At 46.6% G+C, this 22,568-nt stretch overlaps 1 protein-coding gene across 4 annotated transcripts in view; it reads right to left on the reverse strand.

Moving 5' to 3' along the window:
• FLVCR2 (FLVCR choline and putative heme transporter 2) overlaps window positions 1–21,900 on the reverse strand; it is a 34,567-nt gene extending 12,667 nt beyond the window's left edge. For all 4 annotated transcript variants that reach the window (XR_010440548.1, XM_064714869.1, XM_064714868.1 and 1 more), the window contains exons 1-5: window positions 21,329–21,900; window positions 10,558–10,699; window positions 9,193–9,333; window positions 4,263–4,330; window positions 3,445–3,548 (exon numbers count right to left, since the gene is read on the reverse strand). Coding sequence is in view for 3 of the 4 variants with exons in the window: in XM_064714869.1 (XP_064570939.1) it covers window positions 3,445–3,548; window positions 4,263–4,330; window positions 9,193–9,333; window positions 10,558–10,699; window positions 21,329–21,841 (968 nt within the window). In the remaining variant the exon portion in view is untranslated. The remainder of the gene's footprint in view (window positions 1–3,444; window positions 3,549–4,262; window positions 4,331–9,192; window positions 9,334–10,557; window positions 10,700–21,328) is intronic.
• Window positions 21,901–22,568: the final 668 nt, after the last annotated feature.

A 22,568-nucleotide genomic window follows, 5' to 3' on the forward strand; every position in this document is an offset into this window, starting at 1 on the left:
AACAGATTAACCCAACCCTGTGCTCTGGGAAGGAAGCATTGCTACAAAGGCACCAGTGCCAAGTCTCCGTGGCACAGCCAGAGGGAGATCTGTGAAGGACCTGACACACTTGTCACTTAGATGAACCTAACCAGCCCTGACATTCATCTGCCTTCCCAGTCATATTCCCAAACCTTCTGAAGAGGCAGATTAAAGAGCCTGCACAAGGGACTGTGAGAAAAAAGAGACCTTGGGGGAAAAAAGCCAGGCAGGGCCAGCACCAGCAGGGAACACGGTTGAAATGAAGAACACATCTCCTGCTGTTCAGTCAGCTCCAGAAGAAGCCTCAGAGTAAGGAATGGGTATGGCCCAGCCCAGCCTTGTCTCACAAGGTCACTTGGACAAAGAAAGCAAGTGACACGAAGGGATTGCAGCTGCAAAAACAATAAAGTCAAGCAACATCTGAGGCAACAAATGAACAAGCTGGGAGCAGGAGGTGGGATGAGAGGCACAGGCACATACAACAGTTTTAGCTGCTCACAGGGATGTTGTGTGCAGCTCCAGCATGCTCTCCTGTATGGACAGGGATGACAGATGGCCTACACAGGCTTTGCCATGAGGACAGCACATTCCAGGCTGCACACAAGCCCAAACAAAGCCCTTGATCCTATGCTCCCAGGAGATGTCATTGCTGAAGAGACAGAGGTGTCAGATGCTGGAGAAAGGGATGAACTGGAGAAGACTGCTTTGGTTTTCACCACACCCTTATCCTTTGGCATTCCGTTTTATGCCACTTTCTTCCTGTATGAAGGTCAGAAGAAAGGACAGTCTTGGTAAATTATTTATATAAGACATATGGCACAACAGAGTGAAGACATATCCACTACACAAGGACTAATCTTGTGTAGAACAGGCTGTGATAAGAAGGCCCAAATTGCTGGTCAGGCTAAGCTGAGAGAGCACTCATCTTCTCACTTGAAAGAGAGCCAAGTGCCCCATCCTCCACCATCTTTTCTCCCTCCCCCAAATTTTTGTACCTTGCATCTGTACAGATCTAAAACACCTCTTGGGGTCTTCTGCCTAGTCAATGGAGAGAGAGATGGGTATTTCTGACATCTTGCCTTATAGAGATGCAGCAATGAAAGCACAGAGTACTGACTGCAACCAGCTTGATCTGAGGCCATGTGAACACCGCACTTTAAAGAAAAGCATAACCAAAGAGAAGTGCTGATTAATTCAGTTCCCAAACACCTCATTCTGAGCCAGACTACCCTACCGACACCCATGCACCCAGCAGTCTCCAGGTGTCACAACCTCATCTGTCCTCTGAGCCAGGAACTTGATGTCAAAACTATAAGGGTCTTCTCCTGATTCTATGATTCAAAGAGATGGACTGCTCTCAACAAGCCATACCACCAAAGGCAACCCCAATTCTTGCACTGCTCGCTCATCACTACATAACCCATGTGTTTATTTTAATGGACCAAATTTTGCACCTGCTATTCCAAAAACAAGAACAGTGCAGGGACTTGCCTGCCAAATAAAAGCAAGAGTGCAAGGCTTATTGGTGCCCGAGCATGACAGATGGGGAAAGCCTGACTTAGCACAGCCTCACCCTTTCAAGGAACTGCTGATGGTACAGTAAAGATCAAACATGCATGTAGAGCTCTGCAATTCCTTCTGTTATTAACCTTCCACTGCTCCCCTCAATCACAGCTGGATCCCATTCATTTGCTTCCCTCTCTCTCCAAGCTGACTAAAAAAAGGACTTAATATCTTTCCTTCCTGATTTTCATGTGCTTACCATTTTATTCTTGACACCATCTCAGCAACAGAGGGAAGGGGGAGGGTATCCACCTAGAACATCTGGCATCTTGACAGTTTTTTTTAAATAGACTTTTAAATGGGGCTAAATAAAGACTATGTAGCACTCAGGAAAAAAAAATGCTAGTTTCACAGAAATCCATTTTGTAGGCTGTAATGGAGAACAAATTCTTAGCAGGGTTTTTCCTCACCTAAGGCTAAAACTATCTCCCAATAGGCCCTGGGGTCTGTAGAATAAACTCCACGGGTGACATTGTCCTATTCTTCTGCACTGTTAGCCAGCTCTGCCTACCTATGTAATCTCTCCAAGAAAGGAGTGGACACAGAACAAATACAGGATTTGTGGATTTTTGTCTCTCTCCCATTCTCCCAAATTCCAAGTCCCAGCTCTGCATGGTGAGTCACAAAGCTCTTTGAGCCTTCATGCTGCAACCTAACCTCACTTACAGAGAACCAGGAAGATCATCCAGCCTAGCAGTGCCAGCTGAGGCTACCTTAATACTAGCCCTGGGCTGGAAAGAGACAAGTGACATTGCATGGTTAGCAGTGCAGTTCTAACAGTTGTATTTCTATTTCCCAGGACTCCCACATGAGTACTACTCAATGCCACAACCATCTAGACACAGCAACAAACAACCTGCCAATCCCAGAAGTCCTCACCTACTGTTATTTCTTATTAGAGAAGCCAGTTTTCTATTTCTGATCCCTGCACTGCACAGGGAGCTAGGGCCAGAGGCCACTTCAGAAGTTGCAAGCTCACAGCCAGCCAGATTAATCTAAGCTGTCTACAATGAGAATGTGCATTTCTGGCCCAAGGTATGAGGTAGGATAATGACAGTAGGACTCCCCCAGATGAAAAGCTGCTGCAAGGAATAAAACTCTGAAATTGCTTTCAAGTCATTACCAGCACATCACCAGTAAAGCCCCCTCTCACCCAACCTGCTCAGACAACAGGTTGTAGCACAGTTCTCAAAGCCAGCACAGAAATCAAAAAGCTAGGTGGACCCCAGTATAATAGACAAGAGTCTCTCTGTATCACCTGGGATATCCTACAGAGGTGTTTCTGAGGACCAGGAACTGTAGGACAAGCAAAGACTCTTAACTGTCCCTTTGCAGATGGCAAAGCATGCTGGCCAGATCTGCCTTCCCAACTCATAGGGCAACAAACACAGCCTCATCCACCCGTAACCCCAATAACCTTATGCCTGCCCTAAACACAGCAGCACGCCACCAACACAATGCCTCTGGGCACTGGATTCAATGTGCCTTTCATTAACTGCACAAAAATTCACAGAGGCTGGTTTGTAAGGGCTGACAAATGGTCTGGTACAGTCTTGATTCTGCTTGTGCCAAGAACTCTCTCATCCCTGGCAAAGCAGTTATTGGGCCATCTCATCTTCTCTGTGAGCCTCCCTAGGGACTGCCAACACCAGATCTCGTATGGGCCTAGTGCTGGCTAATGCACAGCTCCAAACTTCACCTTACACTAACTGGGTTTGGAAGAACCCTATTTTTTCCCCTACAAATCCTCTCAATGATTCAGTCTCCACAGTGGCAACTTGCAGCTGCACAGGGTTCCTCCTTGCACAGTGTGGAGGAAGAGCACAGTCACCAGGGCACAGGGGCAAACAAGGGACTTACTTGTAGGTTTTGGTTTTGTCCAACCAGATGCCAGAGATCAGAGCCCCAGCCATCCCCGACAGTATAATGGTGAGTCCAATCCTGCCAGCATTCACCTCCTCCCCCTGTGGTGAGACACATACACACTCACACAAGTGCAGGAGCTAACTCATAGCCAACAAAAAGCAAAGCGCACAAAACCCAGAGAGGAAGAGACAGCAAAGCTAGTCTTCTCACATGCTTTCTGCTGGTAACACAGTAACCAGAACTAGCCTTTGCAGGAACACTTTTGGGCCCACTATGAGCCAGTGCTTTCTGGTCCATGAAAAAAAAAGTGGTGTGGCAATTATGTCTGAGCCAACTATGAGAAAAATGTGTGTACTGGCCAGCATGAGCAGATAGTCTCAAAGGAGTTAGCATAAACTCTACGAAGCTTGCTGTTAGGATTTGGACCAGATTGACTAGGAAATACTGGGACTTACTATGAGGCAGAACAGAAAGGAGCTCTATGGCATGCAGCACCAGCAGTGAGCTGTACAATAGCTCAGGTACAGAAGCACCCCATCCTTCTGCCACCAGAGCATGAGCATGGGCAACCTCCCGGAACAGATGTCCCAGCAGAAATCACAGTTAGAAACAAGTAGAGGAAATTACTGGAAGATTTTTCTCACAACTAAATGCTTTCAATTAAGGTGCAAAGGAGCCGTCTTTTCTAGAGCTCATCAGCTTTTGCATGGGGTGGTGCAAAGGCAAAAGGGAACAGCCAACTTGTGCTGGACCCAACTTGTGTTGGACAGCAGCAAGCATCAGAGAGGGCCATGAGGGTTGGAGGCACTTACTGGGTAGTGATGGATCACCATGCGGTTCAGCAGAGTGGACAAGGCGTAGAAACAACCTACATTCAGACCTGAGAAGGGGATAAAAATGCAGCACATTCAGAGCCTGTTCCTCTCCTGCTGGGCTGTGAAATGGTAGAAATGCAGAGAGAGAAATCTTTGGGACCATCAATCCAGAACAAGGCTGCAGTGTCTCAGGAGAGTGAGCCAGACTGGCAGACATAGGATACTGAAAGAAATGCAGACCAACATCCAGGCCTCAGCATGCAGAAGGAAGGACCCTGCAGTTTCAGGATGGTTCCTATCTAAGCAGCTAGAGGAAGGGCTGTGCACATTTCTGGTACTGAAAGGTCTTGCAACTCCTTCACAAAGTTCCAACCCTTTGAGCAACCCTGTGAGCAGCCAGATTCATCTTTTAGCACTGCAATTTTCTCCTCTGCTCCCAGCCAAGTAAAAAAACTAGAAAAGCATCTGCCTCAGCACCATACCTTGAACAAGGACCTGAGATTCAATTAACAACAGTGTCATTGACCTGTGTATTTTCCTCCCAGAGAAGAGCCTGGTCAGCATTCTCCCTGCTGACAGCCAGTAAATAACATTCTCTCCAAGGCAAGAAATGCCAGAAGACAAGTGGGAGCAAAGCTGATTGGTGAAGCACAGACAGCACTACCCTCAGGCACCTGGGCTGTATGTCTGCATGGAAAAAGTCTTGCATTTCAAAAGCTATCACTGAGGCCTGAAAAAACCCCATTAAAGTAACTGTGTTTCTGAAAGAGAACTTGCATTAACTGCTACAAGGATCAACCACCTGGTGAAGGTTTCTCAGTATCACCCAAGGTGAGAATGAAACTGTTGGGGTGATCTGGTCAAGCCCTATTCAGACACTCAGCTGCATCTTACATGTAATTCTCATTGGCTAAATGCCTTCCCCAAAGGGCAGAAAACCCAACAGCTTTGTTCAGCAGGCAGCAACATCCACATGTGCACTGGACCAGCAGTACTGCAACGGCTCCACTCTCACCTTGGGTGATACTGAGAAACCTTCCCCAGGTTGATGAGGTCTGTAACAGTCAGTATCTAACTTTCTTCTCAGAAAGTCATTTACATTTGCAGTTGGTTTCTCTTCAAGGCTTCAGTGATTCTGATGGGTGGAGGGAAGGGGACAGATTTTACCACTGCAGCTCACACATCTATAGGCTCCAAAAGAAGACATGGTTTTAAAGTCTGGCACAGATGCCTGAAATCCTGACAAAACAGATACATGTCAAGTTCCCCCTTCCTACTTTTCCTCTCTAAGCCTCAGCTAAAAGCAGAAACTAACAACACAGGATACAGAAGTGCAGTCTAGCAGGCAGAGCTCTGACAGAGTGAACAAAGCTCTGAGCTCTGCTAACCCTGAAGTCCCCTATCTCCCCTTAAGTACTCAGCAATCCTGCACCTAGCCCAGTCTTCCACTGAGCCCTGGATGTCTGTTGCAGTACACAGCACTATGAGCAGCCACAAGATTGGCAGCTGGAGGCTGCATCACACTACCTTCACACACCATCTCTGACAACATTACAATTTACTGTGAGGGTGGTGAGGCACTGGAACAGGCTGCCCAAAGACATAGATGGAAATGTTTAAGGCCAGGCTAGACTGGACTCTGAGTGATCAGGTCTAGAGGAAGGTGTCCTGGCACATGGCATGGCGGTTACAACTAGATGATCTTTAAGAGCCCTTCTAATGATTCTAAACCATCCCATGATTAAGTAAAGCTCACTCCACAGCTGTATGGCACAGACAAAGACTCTTATGCAAGTGATCCCAAATATTGCCTGTGACAATGTTTCCCACTTCAGAATCCTCTGTCAGAAGATTACAGGAGAGGCTAGTAAATTGAGTGACATGCTCATTAGGCAGGAGAATCGACCCAATCCTTACTAAGAGTTACTCAGAAGACTGGAAACTTGGGCAGGGCCAGCAGCCAAGGATGGGGGAGAACAACTGGAGAACTCTCAGCAAGGAGGCGCCCTCCAGCCTTAAAAGCTGTCTCTTTGCAACACTTAGCTATGGCAAACAGCTAACACACCCTAAATCAGCTTCATCCTACCCCCACCTCTGGAGCACCCCGCCCACTAGGGGACACCACAAGCTGCAGTGCAAGGACACAGGAGTATGGCAGATCAGCACAGCCCTTCTGTTTCTTCACTTCAAAGCTGGGCATAAACATTAACCACTCATTTGTGTACCTCTATTTCTCACCCAGGCAAGAGGACCAGCAGCCTTGTGAAGACAGCCAGATGCTGTTCTGGTAACTAACATGTCAGTAAACCAGCTTTACAGCAGCTCTGTGATCCTTGTGATTTCCAAGACAGGGAAAAGCCTCTGCTCCCAAGCTGGGCAAAAAGTAAGAGCTGGCAGCAACACTTGGCACCAGAGTCAGGTAAAACATTCTAAGAATCAAGACAATGTGTCAAATTTGCATATGCGAGGGCTGAGAAAAGTTGTAGGCACTTCATGTGTCACAGCTGCTCAGTGAAGCTTCTCTGAGAATTACAGCTGTTTGAATGACCATAAAACAGGTAATGGTTGCTTCCAATGGGAAAGTGGCCATTTGCCATCCAAAAGTGGCCATCTGAAGGTCCAGCACCACCTGACTCTTTAGCTAGTTATCATGGTTTGCTTGCAATGTAGAATAATGTTTTGATACCCCAGTGTGTCCTCTGTTTTATAAAGGCCAGAACAGGGAAGTTTATAGCCTACAGCTCCAAACAGAGCCCTTATTAAGCCTGAGACTAGAACCCAGGTCTCCCACAGGTAAGTAGCCTATTACCTACTTGCCAGACTCTTTCTTGTTCACCCATGTAATAGTACCCAACAATGGCTCCTTATGCAGGTTCCACTGCCCCATCACCATTCCAAATGCTGATTCTTTAACACTGTCTCGTGACTCCCATTCTATTACTCTTTCCCAGAATTTCTCACCCTTTTCCTGCCTACTGCCTCTGACTAGCAACACGCCCTCCAATGCAAAGCCCAACCCCATAGACTTGGAATTCCTTAATGCCCTTTCCATGTTATACCTCAGTTTTATGGAAGCAATGTCAGCAGCCTTGGGGAAAAGGTTCTCTGAGGGCTTCCTGAAAATCAGTTCACGAGCACCTGACACAGCAGCAGTGACACCACTGTGTCCAGCACTGCAAGTCATGCCACAAGAAAGGAACCATTGGCTGCTGGTAATGCCAAGACCTCAGAGGTCTGCAGATGTGTTCTGACCTGTCATTGTGGAAGGATCCTCATTCTTTTTACAGCCAGGCAAGATGGACAAGCAGCAGGTTAGCCCCTCTCTCCCTGATACATGCTATGCTAGCACAAAAGCCAACAGGCTGCAGATATCTTTGTGTTAGGTGGGCAGGATGACTCAGTTGCACTCATGTGGCTGCAGATGTCTTAAATCTCGGCCAACGTAACTTTTGACTTGAGTAGGAAAAACTGTCACCATATTAAACCCAGACAAGCTAAAAAAAAAAAGTTTCACAGCATAGTTCCCTCTCTGAGTAACAGTCACCATCTCAAGTCAAGCTGGAGATTGGCATGAAGCTGACACAGAGAGGAAAAGAAAAAATGCACAGACCAGCAGCAAGGGAAAATGAATTATGAGCCACTAAACAGATTTTCCACACTGTTTGTGACTGCCAGAAAAGAATTCTCAGGAAGGTCAGATTCTAAACATGTTCTTTGTACTGAGAGCCCTCCTCTCTCCTCTAGGACTTGTTTATACCTATTAGAGCAGATGCTTTCCCCTTTCTTTTTCCTGAAGGGTAAATGTGAACTGAGCAGATGATACAATCCAACTTTAGACACAGTCAGCGTGACAGATTTTTCTGTCTTCACTTTCTGAGAGGGTATTATGTACTATGGTGAAAAAAAGCCAAACCCAGCAGCTGCAATGCAAACCAGGAGAGTTTAAGAGCAATCTGAGAGGGGCATTCCTACTTCAGTGAGAAGGAAGGGAACAGAGATTCCAGCAACTCCAAAGACCATTAGCATCCTCACCAAGTACAAAGCCACCATCTGACTCTCTCCAACCTGCCCACTCATCCACAAGGCCTTTCAGATACATATGCTGGCAGAATGTGCAGAACTTTCAGCAATATTTACTGTATCTCTGAGAAGCTTCTATAGCGAGCTGGTAGGAAGACTGAGGACAAAACTACCCACAGACTAACTGGCTACAGTATACCCTATTATGCAGCCAGGCAGAGACCACAATGGCCTTTCTGCTAGTAAGAAAAACATTTCTCCATATGCCAATTCAGCATCAGGGAATAGATTCAACACATCACACTGCCCTCAAACAAACATACCGAGAATACTGAAGAGAAGCAAGCAGCAAATTCAGCATGCAAGGACAGATGGCATAAAATATTCTCTAGTCCTTCCTCCCAAGTGCTTTGCAGGGACCGCCTAGAAAGCTGACAGTCTGCACATCTGCATACTCCATATGACCTCTACAGAGATGCCTGGCAGTCATATTCATGTCCTTGCCTTCAGAAATGACTTTCACTCAGTTCTGTGACTTGCACTCAGACACTTCCATACATTTCTTATGTAAGCACTTCGATTGGTTTGCTGCAATTAGCTAAATTACTTGAAAAAAAGAACAGATAAGGAAATTCCCTAAACAGCAAACAGTCAAAGACTGGGAGAACAGTTGTAGGGGCATATCATCCTCTGCGTGCTTGCCTTCCTTTTGTTCTTCCCTGCTGCATTCACGGGTAACCACTGCTGAAGAGGACTGGGCTATAAGGATTCCTGGTCTGTGGCAGCACAGGGGAGCTATCTTTATGTTCCCCTAAAACAACTCAAGCTAGTTACTGTCCCAGCAGAGCACAGAGAGGAAGGGAGAAGCTGTGATAACTGCACAAGAAGAAAGGAGACCAGACCTTACCATAAGTGACCATAAGCAGCAAAAAGTTGGCATTGCGGAGCAGGCGGAGGATTGACTGCACGTAGGAATACTCTGCAGCTGGTCTGGACTGGATCAGGGCCTGAGCTCGACTTGGAGGGTTTGGGGGCTTCTCTTTGAAGACTGAAAGCAGACACAAAAAAGTACACCTGTTTGTAGACACAAAAAAGTACACCTGTTTGTAATGGTGCAGTTGAGGGGCCTGAGCACACACTGTGCCATTTCAGGGATGGCAGAGGGACTGCTAGAACCAAGTGTACAAAACACGCCATTTTCCTTAAGCTTTGATCTCCATGCATGAACTTATCCAGGAACAGAAAGAACAGCTCTCTTCCAGCAGTAGCTCCTGTCTCCTTCCCAAGGGAAACATCTTGCCTTCAATTAGATTTTTGTGTAGGCAGTGTCCAGCAGCACCAAGAGTTCTCAAGATTATTATCAGACTTTGTCTCTAGAAGGATGACCATCCAGGTGCAAAAGTGTTATGTGGATTTACAAAAGACAAAGCAGAACTGGACAAGTTAGTTGACAAAGGTGGCCTAGTGTTCTGCAGTGGCCAGTGCCCAGGGAACAACAACCTTTGCCAGGTTTTATTTCAGGCCAAGCCATCTGCTGCCCCTTACTATCATTAAAGTAGCATCCAGAAATCCCAGTCACAGGTGATACTGCCATGCCAGGTGCTAGACAGCCATTTTTGTACCTTGTCTATTCTCTGCCCCACACTATTTGAAGCTACATCTGATTCAGCCATCAGCAACAGAACAAACTGGTAAGAGGAGCTTATCAAAAACAAATTGCATGGAATTCAGCAACTAAACTCAGCTCTCCAGTGAGCATGCCAATGTTTCATGCTAAAGATCTGGCTTCAACTTCATGTGTTAAGCAGGGAATTGCATCTCTAGTGTCCTGCTACTGTCCTTCATGCTTTTTTCTTTTCACTCATAACTGGGAAGAGCTTGTTCCTGTGATGCTATATAATCTGCCTCTTTCTACTCTTCAGGGGTAGGCAGGTCCCAGACATAACCCAGGGGCCAGCACCGTGTTTGAAGGGAAGATGACTATGAAAGATTCCTGCTGGTTTTTCAAAGACTTACTCATGCCTGGAATTTATTATGCAAGCAATGGACAAAACTAAGAATTTGGCAGGCTTGCTGGCCACCTCCCTTCAACATGTGCTGTTCATCAAGGGTTTGAAGCAGCAAGATACAGTATTGCATAAGCCTGTCAGCTGCATGGTAGGACACCTCCCCAGATGGCCTGCCCAGCCCATCTCCTGGCACACAGGCCCCCGTCACACATCAGCTGATCTCAGTCCCATCTGGTTTCATGTGCACACTCCCACCTCCTTACCTATAATGACCAGGATGAACAGGGCTGATGCCACACCTGCAGTCATGAAGAACATGATGCTGATGTGGTAGGCCAGCTTCTCCACATCCTCCACGTTAGGGATCAGAACTGGAGGGACCAGAAAGCCCATAGCAATGCCAAGCTGAGGAGAGAGAGGGGATAAACAGAGGCATGACATGAAACCGCAACAGGGCCACTACCCTACAGCTCAGTGCAGGCTCACCTGAGCCTAATCCAATTTCACAACCAAGATGAAATTCTTCTTTACCACCCAACAATTAAAAGTCAGATACTCATTTCAATTAGGCCATAAGAGAGGTTTCCTCACTGCAATTACAACTGTCAGGATATTCAAAGCAAGGTTTTACAACACAATTGAAAAGAATGAATACCTGGCTTCATCAAAGTGGAGGTCTTGCCTGCCCTGACCTCCCCCACAAATATATGTTCCTGTTCCCATACACATCCCATTCCTTACCTTGCCCCTGCTCTAGAGCTGGCCTGATCACCTGGTAATCCAGTTTTGCTCATTAAAAATAGCAGAAAACAAGACCATCAAAACTAACCAAAATATTTGCTGGGTTAATGAGTTTTCCAACAACATAACTGCAAGGGCCGAGACACCTGACCACTCTACGTAACTGAGATATTAATCTGTTTCAGCCAACTTTGATACAGTTTCAAATGAGCAGCCTCCCAGGACAAAGCTCATCCTATAACCATCAGGAGAACCTAGCAGAGCATCAGGGTGAAAGCAAAGGAAGTGTTGACAGCACATATCCTGGATGTCAAGGTTGTTTTAGTAATGGAGCTTGGCAACTGTCCCTGGAAAAACTGCTCTGAAGTGTACAGAAAGCAAGGACTAAGGAAGGCAAGTTCTGGGCATCCCATAAACCTCACTGAAGCATGTCAGCACAGAGCAGAAGACCCAAGAGCCCTGTAACCCAGGCATGAGCTTGGACAACTTTCCCAGGCTGACTTCTAGCAAAACCTCCTTGCACACATATCTCCATGTTTCTGGGATGCTGACAGACTCATTCTGGAAGACGTGACTTACTGGTCAAGACAAAGATCTCAGAACAAATATATTTCAGTTGCCATATCGCATATTTCAGCTAAAAATCAGCTTGTGTCCCCCAGCCCCAGAAAACTCTCCACAAAATCCCTACTCCTCCATCCAGCTGGTGTACCTTTCAGATAGGAAGAAAGCTCTGTTTGAATCCTAAGCAATCTGCTGCCCTCAGGCACCACATTTAGCTTACAAAAAAGTGACTTTCAACCACGTCTGGCCAAACTTCTCCTGTGTCACACAGTACTCTCCACTGGGACCTGGAATATCCTGGGTCAGAATGAGCAACAGATATCTACACTACATTCATTCTCTCAGACATTGCAGGGAGCTAGTGAGAAGAGCCACTGAGAGATTTCAGATGTGCCCCACCAGCTTAAAGCACTGTCAAGAATAAGAACATTTGAGGTTTGGTTACATAGACTGAAGACAAACCCAAGCTGTGCCATCCCAGATAGCAATTCAAGGACTGAGTTTAGGAGGAAACTTAAAAGGTCATTAGGAAGGATAAACCTTCCTAAATCCCACATGGCACAGCCAGACTCTGACACAGGACTAAACTTGCCAGAGCTCAGTTTTGCTCAGATATGACCTATGCCCAGCCTCTCAGCACAGCGACTCAGGCTGACTCTCCTCTCTGCACTGCCCAGTGACTCCAGTGAGCACAACTATCATGGTTTAGAGGCTTCAAGCTCTGATCTCCATCAAACTGCACGCCTCCCCTTCCCAAGCCTGCAGCTGCACAGAAAAGGTAATGGCATCAAGCACAGAAGCTCTCAGAGATGGCTGGTAGAGGGCAGAAGCCTGCTTGTTTCTGCAGCACATTCATTTTGCCCTCCTTGTGGCCAAGTGCAGGCCTATGCCTCTGGTGTGCCTGGTCAGCCCAGGACACAGCCAGCTTGGGCTTCACTCCTATCTCCAGAACATTTCTGAAGATTTAACTTTTGAGGAAGAGACTCTCAACAATGCTCCTTTCCATTTGAGGGAAGAGCCCTATTGAGTCTCATAGATCAGGTTTTCCATGTGCCCCTCACCCTTTCCCAAGTAAGGTCTACAAACACCTCACTGGAAACTGACTTTTTGTTTTACCACTGTTTCATTCTTGGAAGAACTAAGCTGGATTCCTGTGCTAGGTACTTCTTGGCTTCCTTCTCTCTGCAATCACATGCAATCACATGAGCTGCTGAACTGCAGCAAACCAACAGGGGAGGAAAGACCCATGCTTTATTCTGACCTCTGACACAAGTTTCTCCAGGACCACAGTTGAGATTCAATCTTTTCCAATCTCCTTCCAGCTGCTCAATCCTGAAAAAGGATCTATCTGATATAACTAGCAGAGAAGGTATTGAGAGTCTGTTTTGCAAATTGTTTAGAAATCCTTTCCTGGGAGGTCCTACAGTCATCACTTACCCAATGGGCCACAGACTCACCCAGCTTTCTTGAACTACTTGTTGGCCTTTTCAGAAGGACTTTCCTGAACAACTTTTCTAACCACAAACAGATGTTTTGTGCTTTCTCTTCTCCTCCCCCAAAAAGAAGCAACTTTTATCCATTAAAACTTCATTATACCTTTCATAAGAATCAGGTAGCAGAATGAACAAAAATCATAGCAATAGGAGCTACATTTTATATTTCAGAGCAACTCATGCTCTTGATCAGTGAAGATAAGGCCCTTTGACTTAACTAAAACTGAAGATTTCCTGAACACTCACAGACCCTGGATTATTCATACCATTTTTAGCAAAGAAGACAAGCTCTCAACAACATGATGACTATTACACTGCATATACTTTACCTTTCACAAGGAGATTTTTAGCCTGGTTTTCAGCAGGTCAGTGTGCACATTACCATCAGTCCACAGAAACACTGTAACCAATTAACCAGAAAATGTAGAAGATACCTTAGAAAGGGAAAAATCACGTCTCCCTTCTGCACACCTTGCACATCAGGGAAAATAAAGCAATGCAAAAATAAGGTTAGTTCTGTAAAAGTCCATGATACCCTCCTCACAGACACCATCAGTCATAAGGGATCATAATGGACTCTCTTACTAAACTTGCATCTCCAACCTCTATACAGGCAGATAGGTCTCCAATACCTATACAGATAAGCTTGTTCTCAAAATTTGGTTCATCACTCAGAATCCTCTCACCCAAAACACCCAAAACATCCTGATCTCTGAGGATCTCTCCAGGAGATCAGGCTGCTGGCACTTTATTTTAATAAGTCTTTGGGGTAATTTTTAAACATACTGCCAGGAAAGTCAACAACTACAACAGAGAGCACTGTTCAGATGACTTACTCTTTAGAGACGGGTGAAGGATAGAAGGAATATATTTCCTACCTGAATTTTGTGAAGGATCAGTCACAACAACATTATATTCAATATTTAAGTGTGCACAAGAACAGAGAACAAAACCAAGAGCAAGTAGCTAAGAAGGTGGTGTAAATGTACCCAAAGACTTGAAACAGAAAATGACATGTCTAAGGTTAGCTGCCAAGAGTCTCCTGAAGGAAGATAATCAGTGGTGTATCAGCATAAAAACTGTAAATGAGTGATCAATGGAGGAGCGCAGGAGTGGACCCCTACCTCAAAGAAAACTACGAGTCAGCAGCAGGAACACAGAAGCCCTGTAAAATTCCATATATACCATTTATACCTACCTATAAGTAGGTATAAATGTTGACAAAGGGGACCACCAAATACAGAAGGTCAATTAAAATGTTAAAAGACAGAGAGATGCTGCAAAAGCAAAAATACACAACAGTTAGAAATTTTGACAATGCCCTTGCAAGCTAAATAAGCATCATGACAGGGATGATGCAGAGACTGCATTTTTGGATTCCATAAATACCCTCTTCTGAGGAAAACTTATTAGAGGCAGCACAGTTCGTGATTTCAACCCAGAACAGCAGTGTGACTATGATCAGTATTACAGAATGGTTGTGTACTGGACTAAAATTCAGTTGCCTTGCAACAGTGACCAAAAAAAAGGAAACACCCTCTAAAACACTACAGCAATATATAACTCAAAAGAGGAAGCTGCCTAAAAGGAAAAAAAAGTGTGTTAAATGGAAATGAAGAAGAAAATGCTAAGAAATTAAATGCTTTTAAGTGTCACTAGGATTGTGGAAAAACACTAAGTCAGAGGCTCACTGTAAGCCTAGAGAATATTAGCAAAATATTTTAGAATAAAGGAACCACAATTAAGTAAAAAATAAAGACAAAAAACCCAACAAACAAACCTCCCCCCCAAAAAAACCACCAAAAAATAAACCACCAACAAGAACATAAACCACCAGCTCTAAAACTGGACATTATTCCTTCAAGCAAAGAAAAACGACAGCAAGCTGGACCAAGATAAAGCAAAACCATAATTAGGCCAAAAGCACCAGAACAGCTTTACAAAGTCAAAGCTCTTCAAACACAACAAAATCAGGAATCCTGACAGAAGGGTCAAAAGATGATCAGTGTGGAAGGAGAACGTTCAAGCAAGAGGTCTTGGACCATCATTCACGACATGATGCCTTATGAGTGGAAGATATTACTCAATTTTTTAAACTAATTTCTTCAATGAGGCATCAGGAACAGTTGGTATTCAATTACAAGTTCAAAAGAACAACTCAACAGAAAATCCACACTACTGGCATGCAAACATACAAAATGGTCAGTTACCAAATATTCAAATTGCAAAGGGAGGAAGAGAAAAGTGATGCTAATTTTTAGGAGGCTCAGCATAAACAGAAGTCCCAGGAAACCCTGAAACCAGCAGCCAGCTGGTTTGGCCAAGTGGACAGAAAGTGTAGCAATCAAAAGATCTGTGCTTTGATAAACACCAATACAACAGGCTTTTCAGAAACCATGATTTCAGTATGGTCTTAGCAAGTTCCCAAGCCAAGACTTTGGAGAGTGAGTAGGATACACCCCAGATTCCATCTGGATTCACCCAATCAAACTCCTTTGAGTTACTTGTTCCAGAGCTCTGGTCAGCACAGGATCCTCTTATACTCTTGTCTGTGTATCAAAGCTCTGTCCTAGGCCCTCCCTCCTTTTCTAACTACAGGTGCCCCTCAAACTGTAACCATGACATTTCACCAGAGCAGCTGAACCTTATGACCTTATAATTCATGTATTGTGACCTGCAGAGAGCAGACAGCTTCTCACACCCTGTGCCTCCCAACTGCACATTGGCTTCCCAATACTTTGCTATCAGCACAGATCCCAGCCATATAAAAGGCTACAGGAGAAATGAAAATGCCCAACTGAGGTGCTGTTTAAGCAGAAGCTGCCAGTTCCTATACAGTAAACTTACTGTATGAATTGGTGCTCAGAATATGCTTCTTCCATACCACTGACAGCAAAGTTAGAAAAGCCCATTGAAATCCAGATAATCAGGAAGCCAATGTACATTTCTGCACAGTTTGCATAACTTTCTTGCAGTGTTTTAAGAAAAAGTAAGGAAGAATACAAGTTGTGGAAGGAAAAACTGTAATGGAGCCTCATGATGAGAAAAGACAGGGCTTAAGCTCGATTTACTTTCCCACTAATGTGGGAGACTTTGCTTCTCCAAACCGCACTTGCACAACCAAAGCTCATGTGCAAACACAGCAAACTCCCTTCCACATCACACTTCTGCTTCTGTGGCATCATCTCATAATGCTCCATATGGTGCAATGCTGTACAGTGAAGACCGGTCAGAATTCCCCTGTGCAAGTCATTCAGGGCCTGGCAGTCTTGAATGCACCTTCCCCCAGTCTGTTGGGAAAGATATGCAACACAGCAAAACAACAGCAGTGGACAGGAGGGAGAACAAAACAGAAGGGTTTCAGCTACCTCAGCTGCTACTGGAATCCTCAGTGAGAATATGCTTTGGTCAGGGACCTACTCCAGTCACCTAACACAGCAATCCTGGATATCCTGCAGGGCAAGTGCTGAGGGTGCTTGCTGGGCCTCCCAGAAACACTGCAGACATTAATTTAAACTCCCACGCAGAACTTAACCCAAAAGCCAAGTTCTTTTGAGAGAGAGAGAAAGGACAGCTGCCTTTGGTGTATGTCTGGGAAGGGAGCACCAGATGAAATGGGTAGAAAAAGTTCATTTCAGGCCCTCATGTCCATTTATAGAAACGGAGGCATTCCTGCAAAAGCCACATTGTTATTTGGTCAGCACACCCTCCCACACTGAGCCACATCCAGGATCTTGGAGAGTTAGCCATGGAGCACTCCTTGAGATCCAAGTGCTCTGATCCACCCTGCTCTTTTTTTGTCAGGGAGGGAAAGGAGACAGGGCTGGAGAATGTCAACCATTAACTACTATCACTACAAGCAACTATGCCAACATTAGCTACTGCCACTAAAATCCTCTCTATTCTGATAGCTAAAACTGAGAGATACAGGGCCAAGCTAGAGAGCTGTGAGGTAGATCCTGTCCATATTTCTAACAAGGAATCATTTGAAGGGATGGGAATCCTCCAGCAGAGACAGAGCAGCCAAAGAAGATCTAGAAATCCACTCTAAGACTGGAAGACAGGGACTCCACAGGACATGATACCTTTCCAAAATGCTTCTTAGACTTCAAGATGCTGCCTTCCCTGAAGGGCAAAAGGTACAGAACAAAGTTATCAGTGAGGCATCAAACAATGGCACATGAGCAGCACAAACAGCACTGTAGGATCACCAGCTCATAAGCAATGGCTATTCAGATGTTGCAGACCCAACTACACAGCAAAACCCACCTCAGCCACTATCCCAGGCAGAATCTTTCCCCCAGTTCAAAACAGATGAAAGGACCCTCCAGGAGTGACAGAGAGAACATTTCCATGAATTTAATTCGCAGCTTATCACCAGGTTTGTCCATTTCAAAAGCCATCACCTAAACACTTCAAGACTGGCACTCCCAGAGGCTGCAGATACCACCTAAAACCTCTGCCTCAGGCTCTCTGTTATGAAAGCCCTAAATATCTAAAGTCACATTGCAGCTATATCAGAACACGGATAGATCCTAAGATCAGTAAGGTGCTGCATGATTTTTTCTCTAAAGCGGAGCTTAATATAAGGCTGAAGTTTTCTTTCCTCCCAAATCTCATCACTTTTTTTCAAGCCATGCTTAAAAAAAAATAGAAAAAAAGGCAAAATTACTGCAAAAAGATAATTTACCAGGCCCGCATCCTTACTCCCAAGGCTATCAGTGGCTTGTTTCTTTGTCAAAACAGCAAGAAACAGGAACAAGGTCTCTCTATACCAAGAAAAAACCCAATACTGGTGGCAAAGCAATACAAATCAAATGCACAAATGTTCTTTGTCTGTGTGCAACACAGTTATATACTTCTCTGAATGTTGTCCATGACCCTTGCCCATCAAGTGACAAACTGCTGCGCTTGGGTTTTATGTATATCTCACACCAAATAAACTAGTAAGAGTGAGATATGCACAAAACCCAGGCACAGCAGCTCAGCATGCACCATGGCAGCTGAAGGACAGAGCCTGTACCTGGCCATCAGACTCCCGCTTATCAATTTCAAAATGCCATGAAAACTTACCTCGCTACCTAAACATCCCCCCAGCATGTCAGTTCTGTCATGCCAAAGGACAATCTGCCTCCTCATCCCCACATTCCAGAAGAGCAACTGTGCCCAATGGAGGGGCAAGTCCTGCTGCTCCAGCAGGCACACACTCCTGCCAAGGCCACTATCTCAGGCTCCTTCCCACAGCAGTCCTGTCCCCAGCGAGAGGGACGGACAGTCTGCCATCAGCACAGAAGGTCAGAAGCCTGTTTGCTGCTGCCTGCCAGGTGTGAACCACAGCCCCAAACAGGGACACAGATGATGAATCAATACAACTAAATGGAAACAGCATGGCCTTACCCAGACTGCTCTCTCCAACCCACCTCGTGTCCGGGACTTCACACAGATATCCAGCACCAAGGTGCTCCACAGGGAGCAGTGCTGATGTAGCAGGACACTACTACTACTACATTTCATAAGAATGTCAGACAAATCCTTGCCAGTACTAAAATATGTCTGAAGAACATTAGTGAACTCTCCATAACACTTCTGCTTCTTTACCCCAGATCTTCAGCATGAGGAAGAGTCCCCATATGGATTTTTCCTAGTCTTTCAAGCAATGAGGAGCCAGTAGTATTCCAATAACACTAATATATTAATGCCAAGGCATCTTATAGGCAAACTTTATTCTATACCTCCCCACATATGAGCTTCCACGACAAGGAAAAAGAATGGAAAAACACCTATGTATCTTCCTGTTAAAATGTGGAAAAGTAAAACGTCATGAAAACCAGCAGGGGGTAAACAAGAGAATGTGATCATGTCCACAGGTGTTCACACTCTTCTAGAAGCTCTCAGCACTGATTCAAGAGTGCTCAATCTAATCTGTTTTTGCACTTCAGGTACCACAGCCAACATACGGCCAGAAACAAGTGAGGTGATTCTAATACTTTACTAGGGATTGTTTGTTTTTTTTAAAGGGCATTTAACACCTGGTCTGATTGATTCAATCATTTACTCTTCAGGGCTAACTTTGAGCTTGAAGGTTACCATCAGTCAGCAAGCAGAGGCAGTGTCCTGAGCAAACATGGCCCTGGCAGACCCGACAGGGCTTCCCTCAGGACAGCACTGCTGAAGTGCAGCCTGGGGCCAAGAGAGCAAGAGCAGAAAGAGGGCAGGTATGCCAAATAAAGAAGCAGTGACACTTCCCTACTTCCTCATGCAGTTGCTTGCAATTCTTAATGGAGAGGGACAACACTGCTTGGTATTCAATAATAATAATAATTAAACTAAGTGACATGGCAAGGAAAGGAAGACCATGCAGTTGTAGAGAAACGAGCATAGGGAATAATTTACCATACTGCAATTACAAAACCACTGTACTATACCCTTTGCTAACACTCTCTAATACAGTCTTTAACTACAGTCAGGAAAAAATGTATGCCTCTATTTCTTCTCCCTGCCCAACCTCACCAATAAACAAAATAGCTAGTTTTCATTCACTGGGATTATGCCTGACTATGGGAATAAATAGGTCTTCCCTATGGAGTATGCTCTGTCTTTAGTCACTACCATTTCTGACTTCTCTGATTCTCTAAAAGGAAAGTCTGGGCTTACAAAGCCAAGTCTATGTACCGAACTGAGGTCTCATTGTCGTGTCAGTGCAACCACCAGAGCAGTGTGGAGCACCAAAAGGGCAGCTAAAGTTTGCTTTTCACAACCGTTACACTAAGCCACTCCTTTTGGGATGCTCATGACTCCACACAGGCAGACAGCCTCATTGTTTGGATTTCTAATGCACACTGTTGTGCAACTCCACCTGAATAATTTTTTAAGTCTGACAGCAAAATGCTCAGTTACTTATTTGCTCATGCCAAGTTAGATCCTTCCACTCTAAAGATTCATTTAAAAACACGTAAAAAACAGCCCACTAGAAGGGATGATTAGAGCAAAAAGGATAGCTTAGGTGCACTCAAGTAAAGAGAAGTATGTTTTCTCTCTCCTGAAGATGTAAAGCAGTCCCCTTAACTCCCTAGCGCTGTTCTGCAAACTTCTGTTCCTCAAATACCCTCTCCAAGCATTCACCTCTTTTTACCGCAGCAGTACCTAAATAAATACAGAAGCACAGGAAGTTGCAGTCTGCACTAGAAGCTACCTGAACTGAAAACCATTCAAATCAGAATGGCAGTCACTCACAGGCTGAACGGTCCAGGGTGGAGCACAGTGTCACATGCAGAGGAGTACACTGCATCTCAAAGTAAGGGGCACAGGCCCAGCAGCCAATGCCACGTTCCACTTTCCTCTTCTTTGGGTCAGGGCTGCAGAGCCAGGCTCACTTCACTTATGCCTCATTGCATCAGTATTGGCTTATTTACTTCATTCAGCTGAATGAGCAGGTGTTCCGGTGCAAGGGTCAAGAAGATACTTCCCTGATCCTTTCAAAGCTGTGTAAAAAATTATCTCCTCTGGCTACAAGAAAAGAGACTCACGGTTCGAGCAAGTGTGGGTCACTGGCCTCAGACACCTGTATTGGTAAAAGAGTGCTCAGGGAGCTGACCTCACACTGGCCTGATGGAACTTTTCTTTTTCTCAGAGCAACTGCTTGTGTAAACACTGTACCTACTTTTAAGAGGTATGAAAGTGCTAAAGTCCTTTTCCTCCAGAGCCCAATGACAATGCTTTCAGCAGAAAGCTAATCTCCTTTGTCCCATCTAGTTGTCAGCAGAAAGAGGACATGGCAGTGTCAAGTCCAGATGCAACTGCAGGTTTGAAAGACACTCTGCCTAAAGCAGTTTCTCAGCACTGTGCCTTCCCCCCCAGGATACTGAATCAGAGCCCTGGACTTGGGGATTGGCACACACAAGAAGTGAAGGGCACTGGAGAAGAGCCTCAGCCAAAGCCCTCTCAAAGCCAGAATCATTCCTAACCCCCATGCTGCCCTGAACTTTGTAGATGGAGGTCCCATTTGCCTCTGCCCACTATCAGCCCTCAGGCTAACACCAGTGGCATCCTTCCAAATACGAGATGCATTTTCCAGAGGGAACTTCATGTAAGTTCGTGTTATCCCCGCGGCTGCCCTCCAGCCCTATGCATCCCTCACCCCCTCTTGGTTTGTTCCCTCAGCACTTCCAGAGTCCGGCCAGGCAGCTGACAGCCCGCCCCACAAGCGCAGCCAGCCGGGGTGCAGCTGCCCCATTACCTGGTTCCCAAAGACCGCAATGGAGCAGGCGGTGGAGACCTCCTGGGAGCCAAACCAGACCGAGGCGATGCGTGAGGGCATGCCCAGGATGAAGACCTGGGCTAAGCCACAGATGACCTGTCCCAGCACAGTGACGGGGAAGAGGTGCGGCTTCAGACTGCCCAGCTTCACCCAGGCACCCATGGCATTGAGGGCCGAGCCGGCCAGGGCGATGAGGCGCAGGCCCCTCTTGTCCAGCAGCCAGGCGACGGGGAAGAGCAGGGGGATGTAGATGAGCATGTAGCTCATGGAAAGCCAGTCGATGGCGAAGGCGCTCACGCCGTAGAAGCGCGTGAAGACGTTGTTGATGCTGCCATACTGGATCCACTGGAAGGCGTTGCACAAGGAGTAGCTGCTGAAGAGCAGCAGCACGGCCCAGCGAAGCCGGGACAGCTGCACCTCGGCGGCGGCATCACCCACTCCTCCGGCCGCAGTCAACGGACTCGGCGCCCCGGCGGGCTCCTGCAACACCATGCCGGCACCGTGGGCCGCGCCCGGCCCGGGCAGGCTCAGCTCGGCCAGGCTCAGCTCCCCGCCGGCACCACCTGTCCAAAACACCCCCGCCGGCCGCCCCCGCCGCGCTCACTGGCGGCCGCCACGCGGGGAGGTGCCCCCGGCCCGGCCCTCCCCGCCCTCCGCCCCGCCCCGCCGCCAGGCCGGGGAGGGCTCGGGCCGCTGGGGGGCATGGCGCGACCCACAGCGCCGGGGCACTGACGGGGCCGCAGCCCTGCCCGGGTCCGGCCGCGGCCCTGCCTGGGTCCGGCCGCTGCCCTGCCCGGCCAGGCCACCACCCCTCCCCATGGCCGCTCCCCGCCCCTGCCCGGCCCCGCCGAGAGGCCCCCCCGGCGTTCCGAGGGCCGGGACGGGAGAGCCTTCGGCCGCCAGAGATGAACGGGACGTGGGCTGAGCAGAACTGTGGTCTGGGGGAGGCTGTGAGCCGGTGGGCAGTGCCCGACGCCGCCAGAGGTGCCAAGGTGGAGTCCTGGAGGAGGAACCGGTTTGGGTTTCGTTTGGGTTGGCCTCTGATGGTTTTTCTCACAACATGGCACACTAGAGAGTGAAAATATCCAGTGAAGTGAAAATTAAAACATCTCGGCGTCACTGAAGTAAAAGAGCCAAAAGTGGTGTTTGTTTCCATTCTCATGAGGAATTCGCAGTTAATGAGTCAGCGCTTGTTTTCCCATTACTTGAGCAACACACC

This window comes from Zonotrichia leucophrys, chromosome 5 (genome assembly GCF_028769735.1).
Source record: "Zonotrichia leucophrys gambelii isolate GWCS_2022_RI chromosome 5, RI_Zleu_2.0, whole genome shotgun sequence".
Lineage (NCBI taxonomy): Eukaryota > Metazoa > Chordata > Aves > Passeriformes > Passerellidae > Zonotrichia > Zonotrichia leucophrys.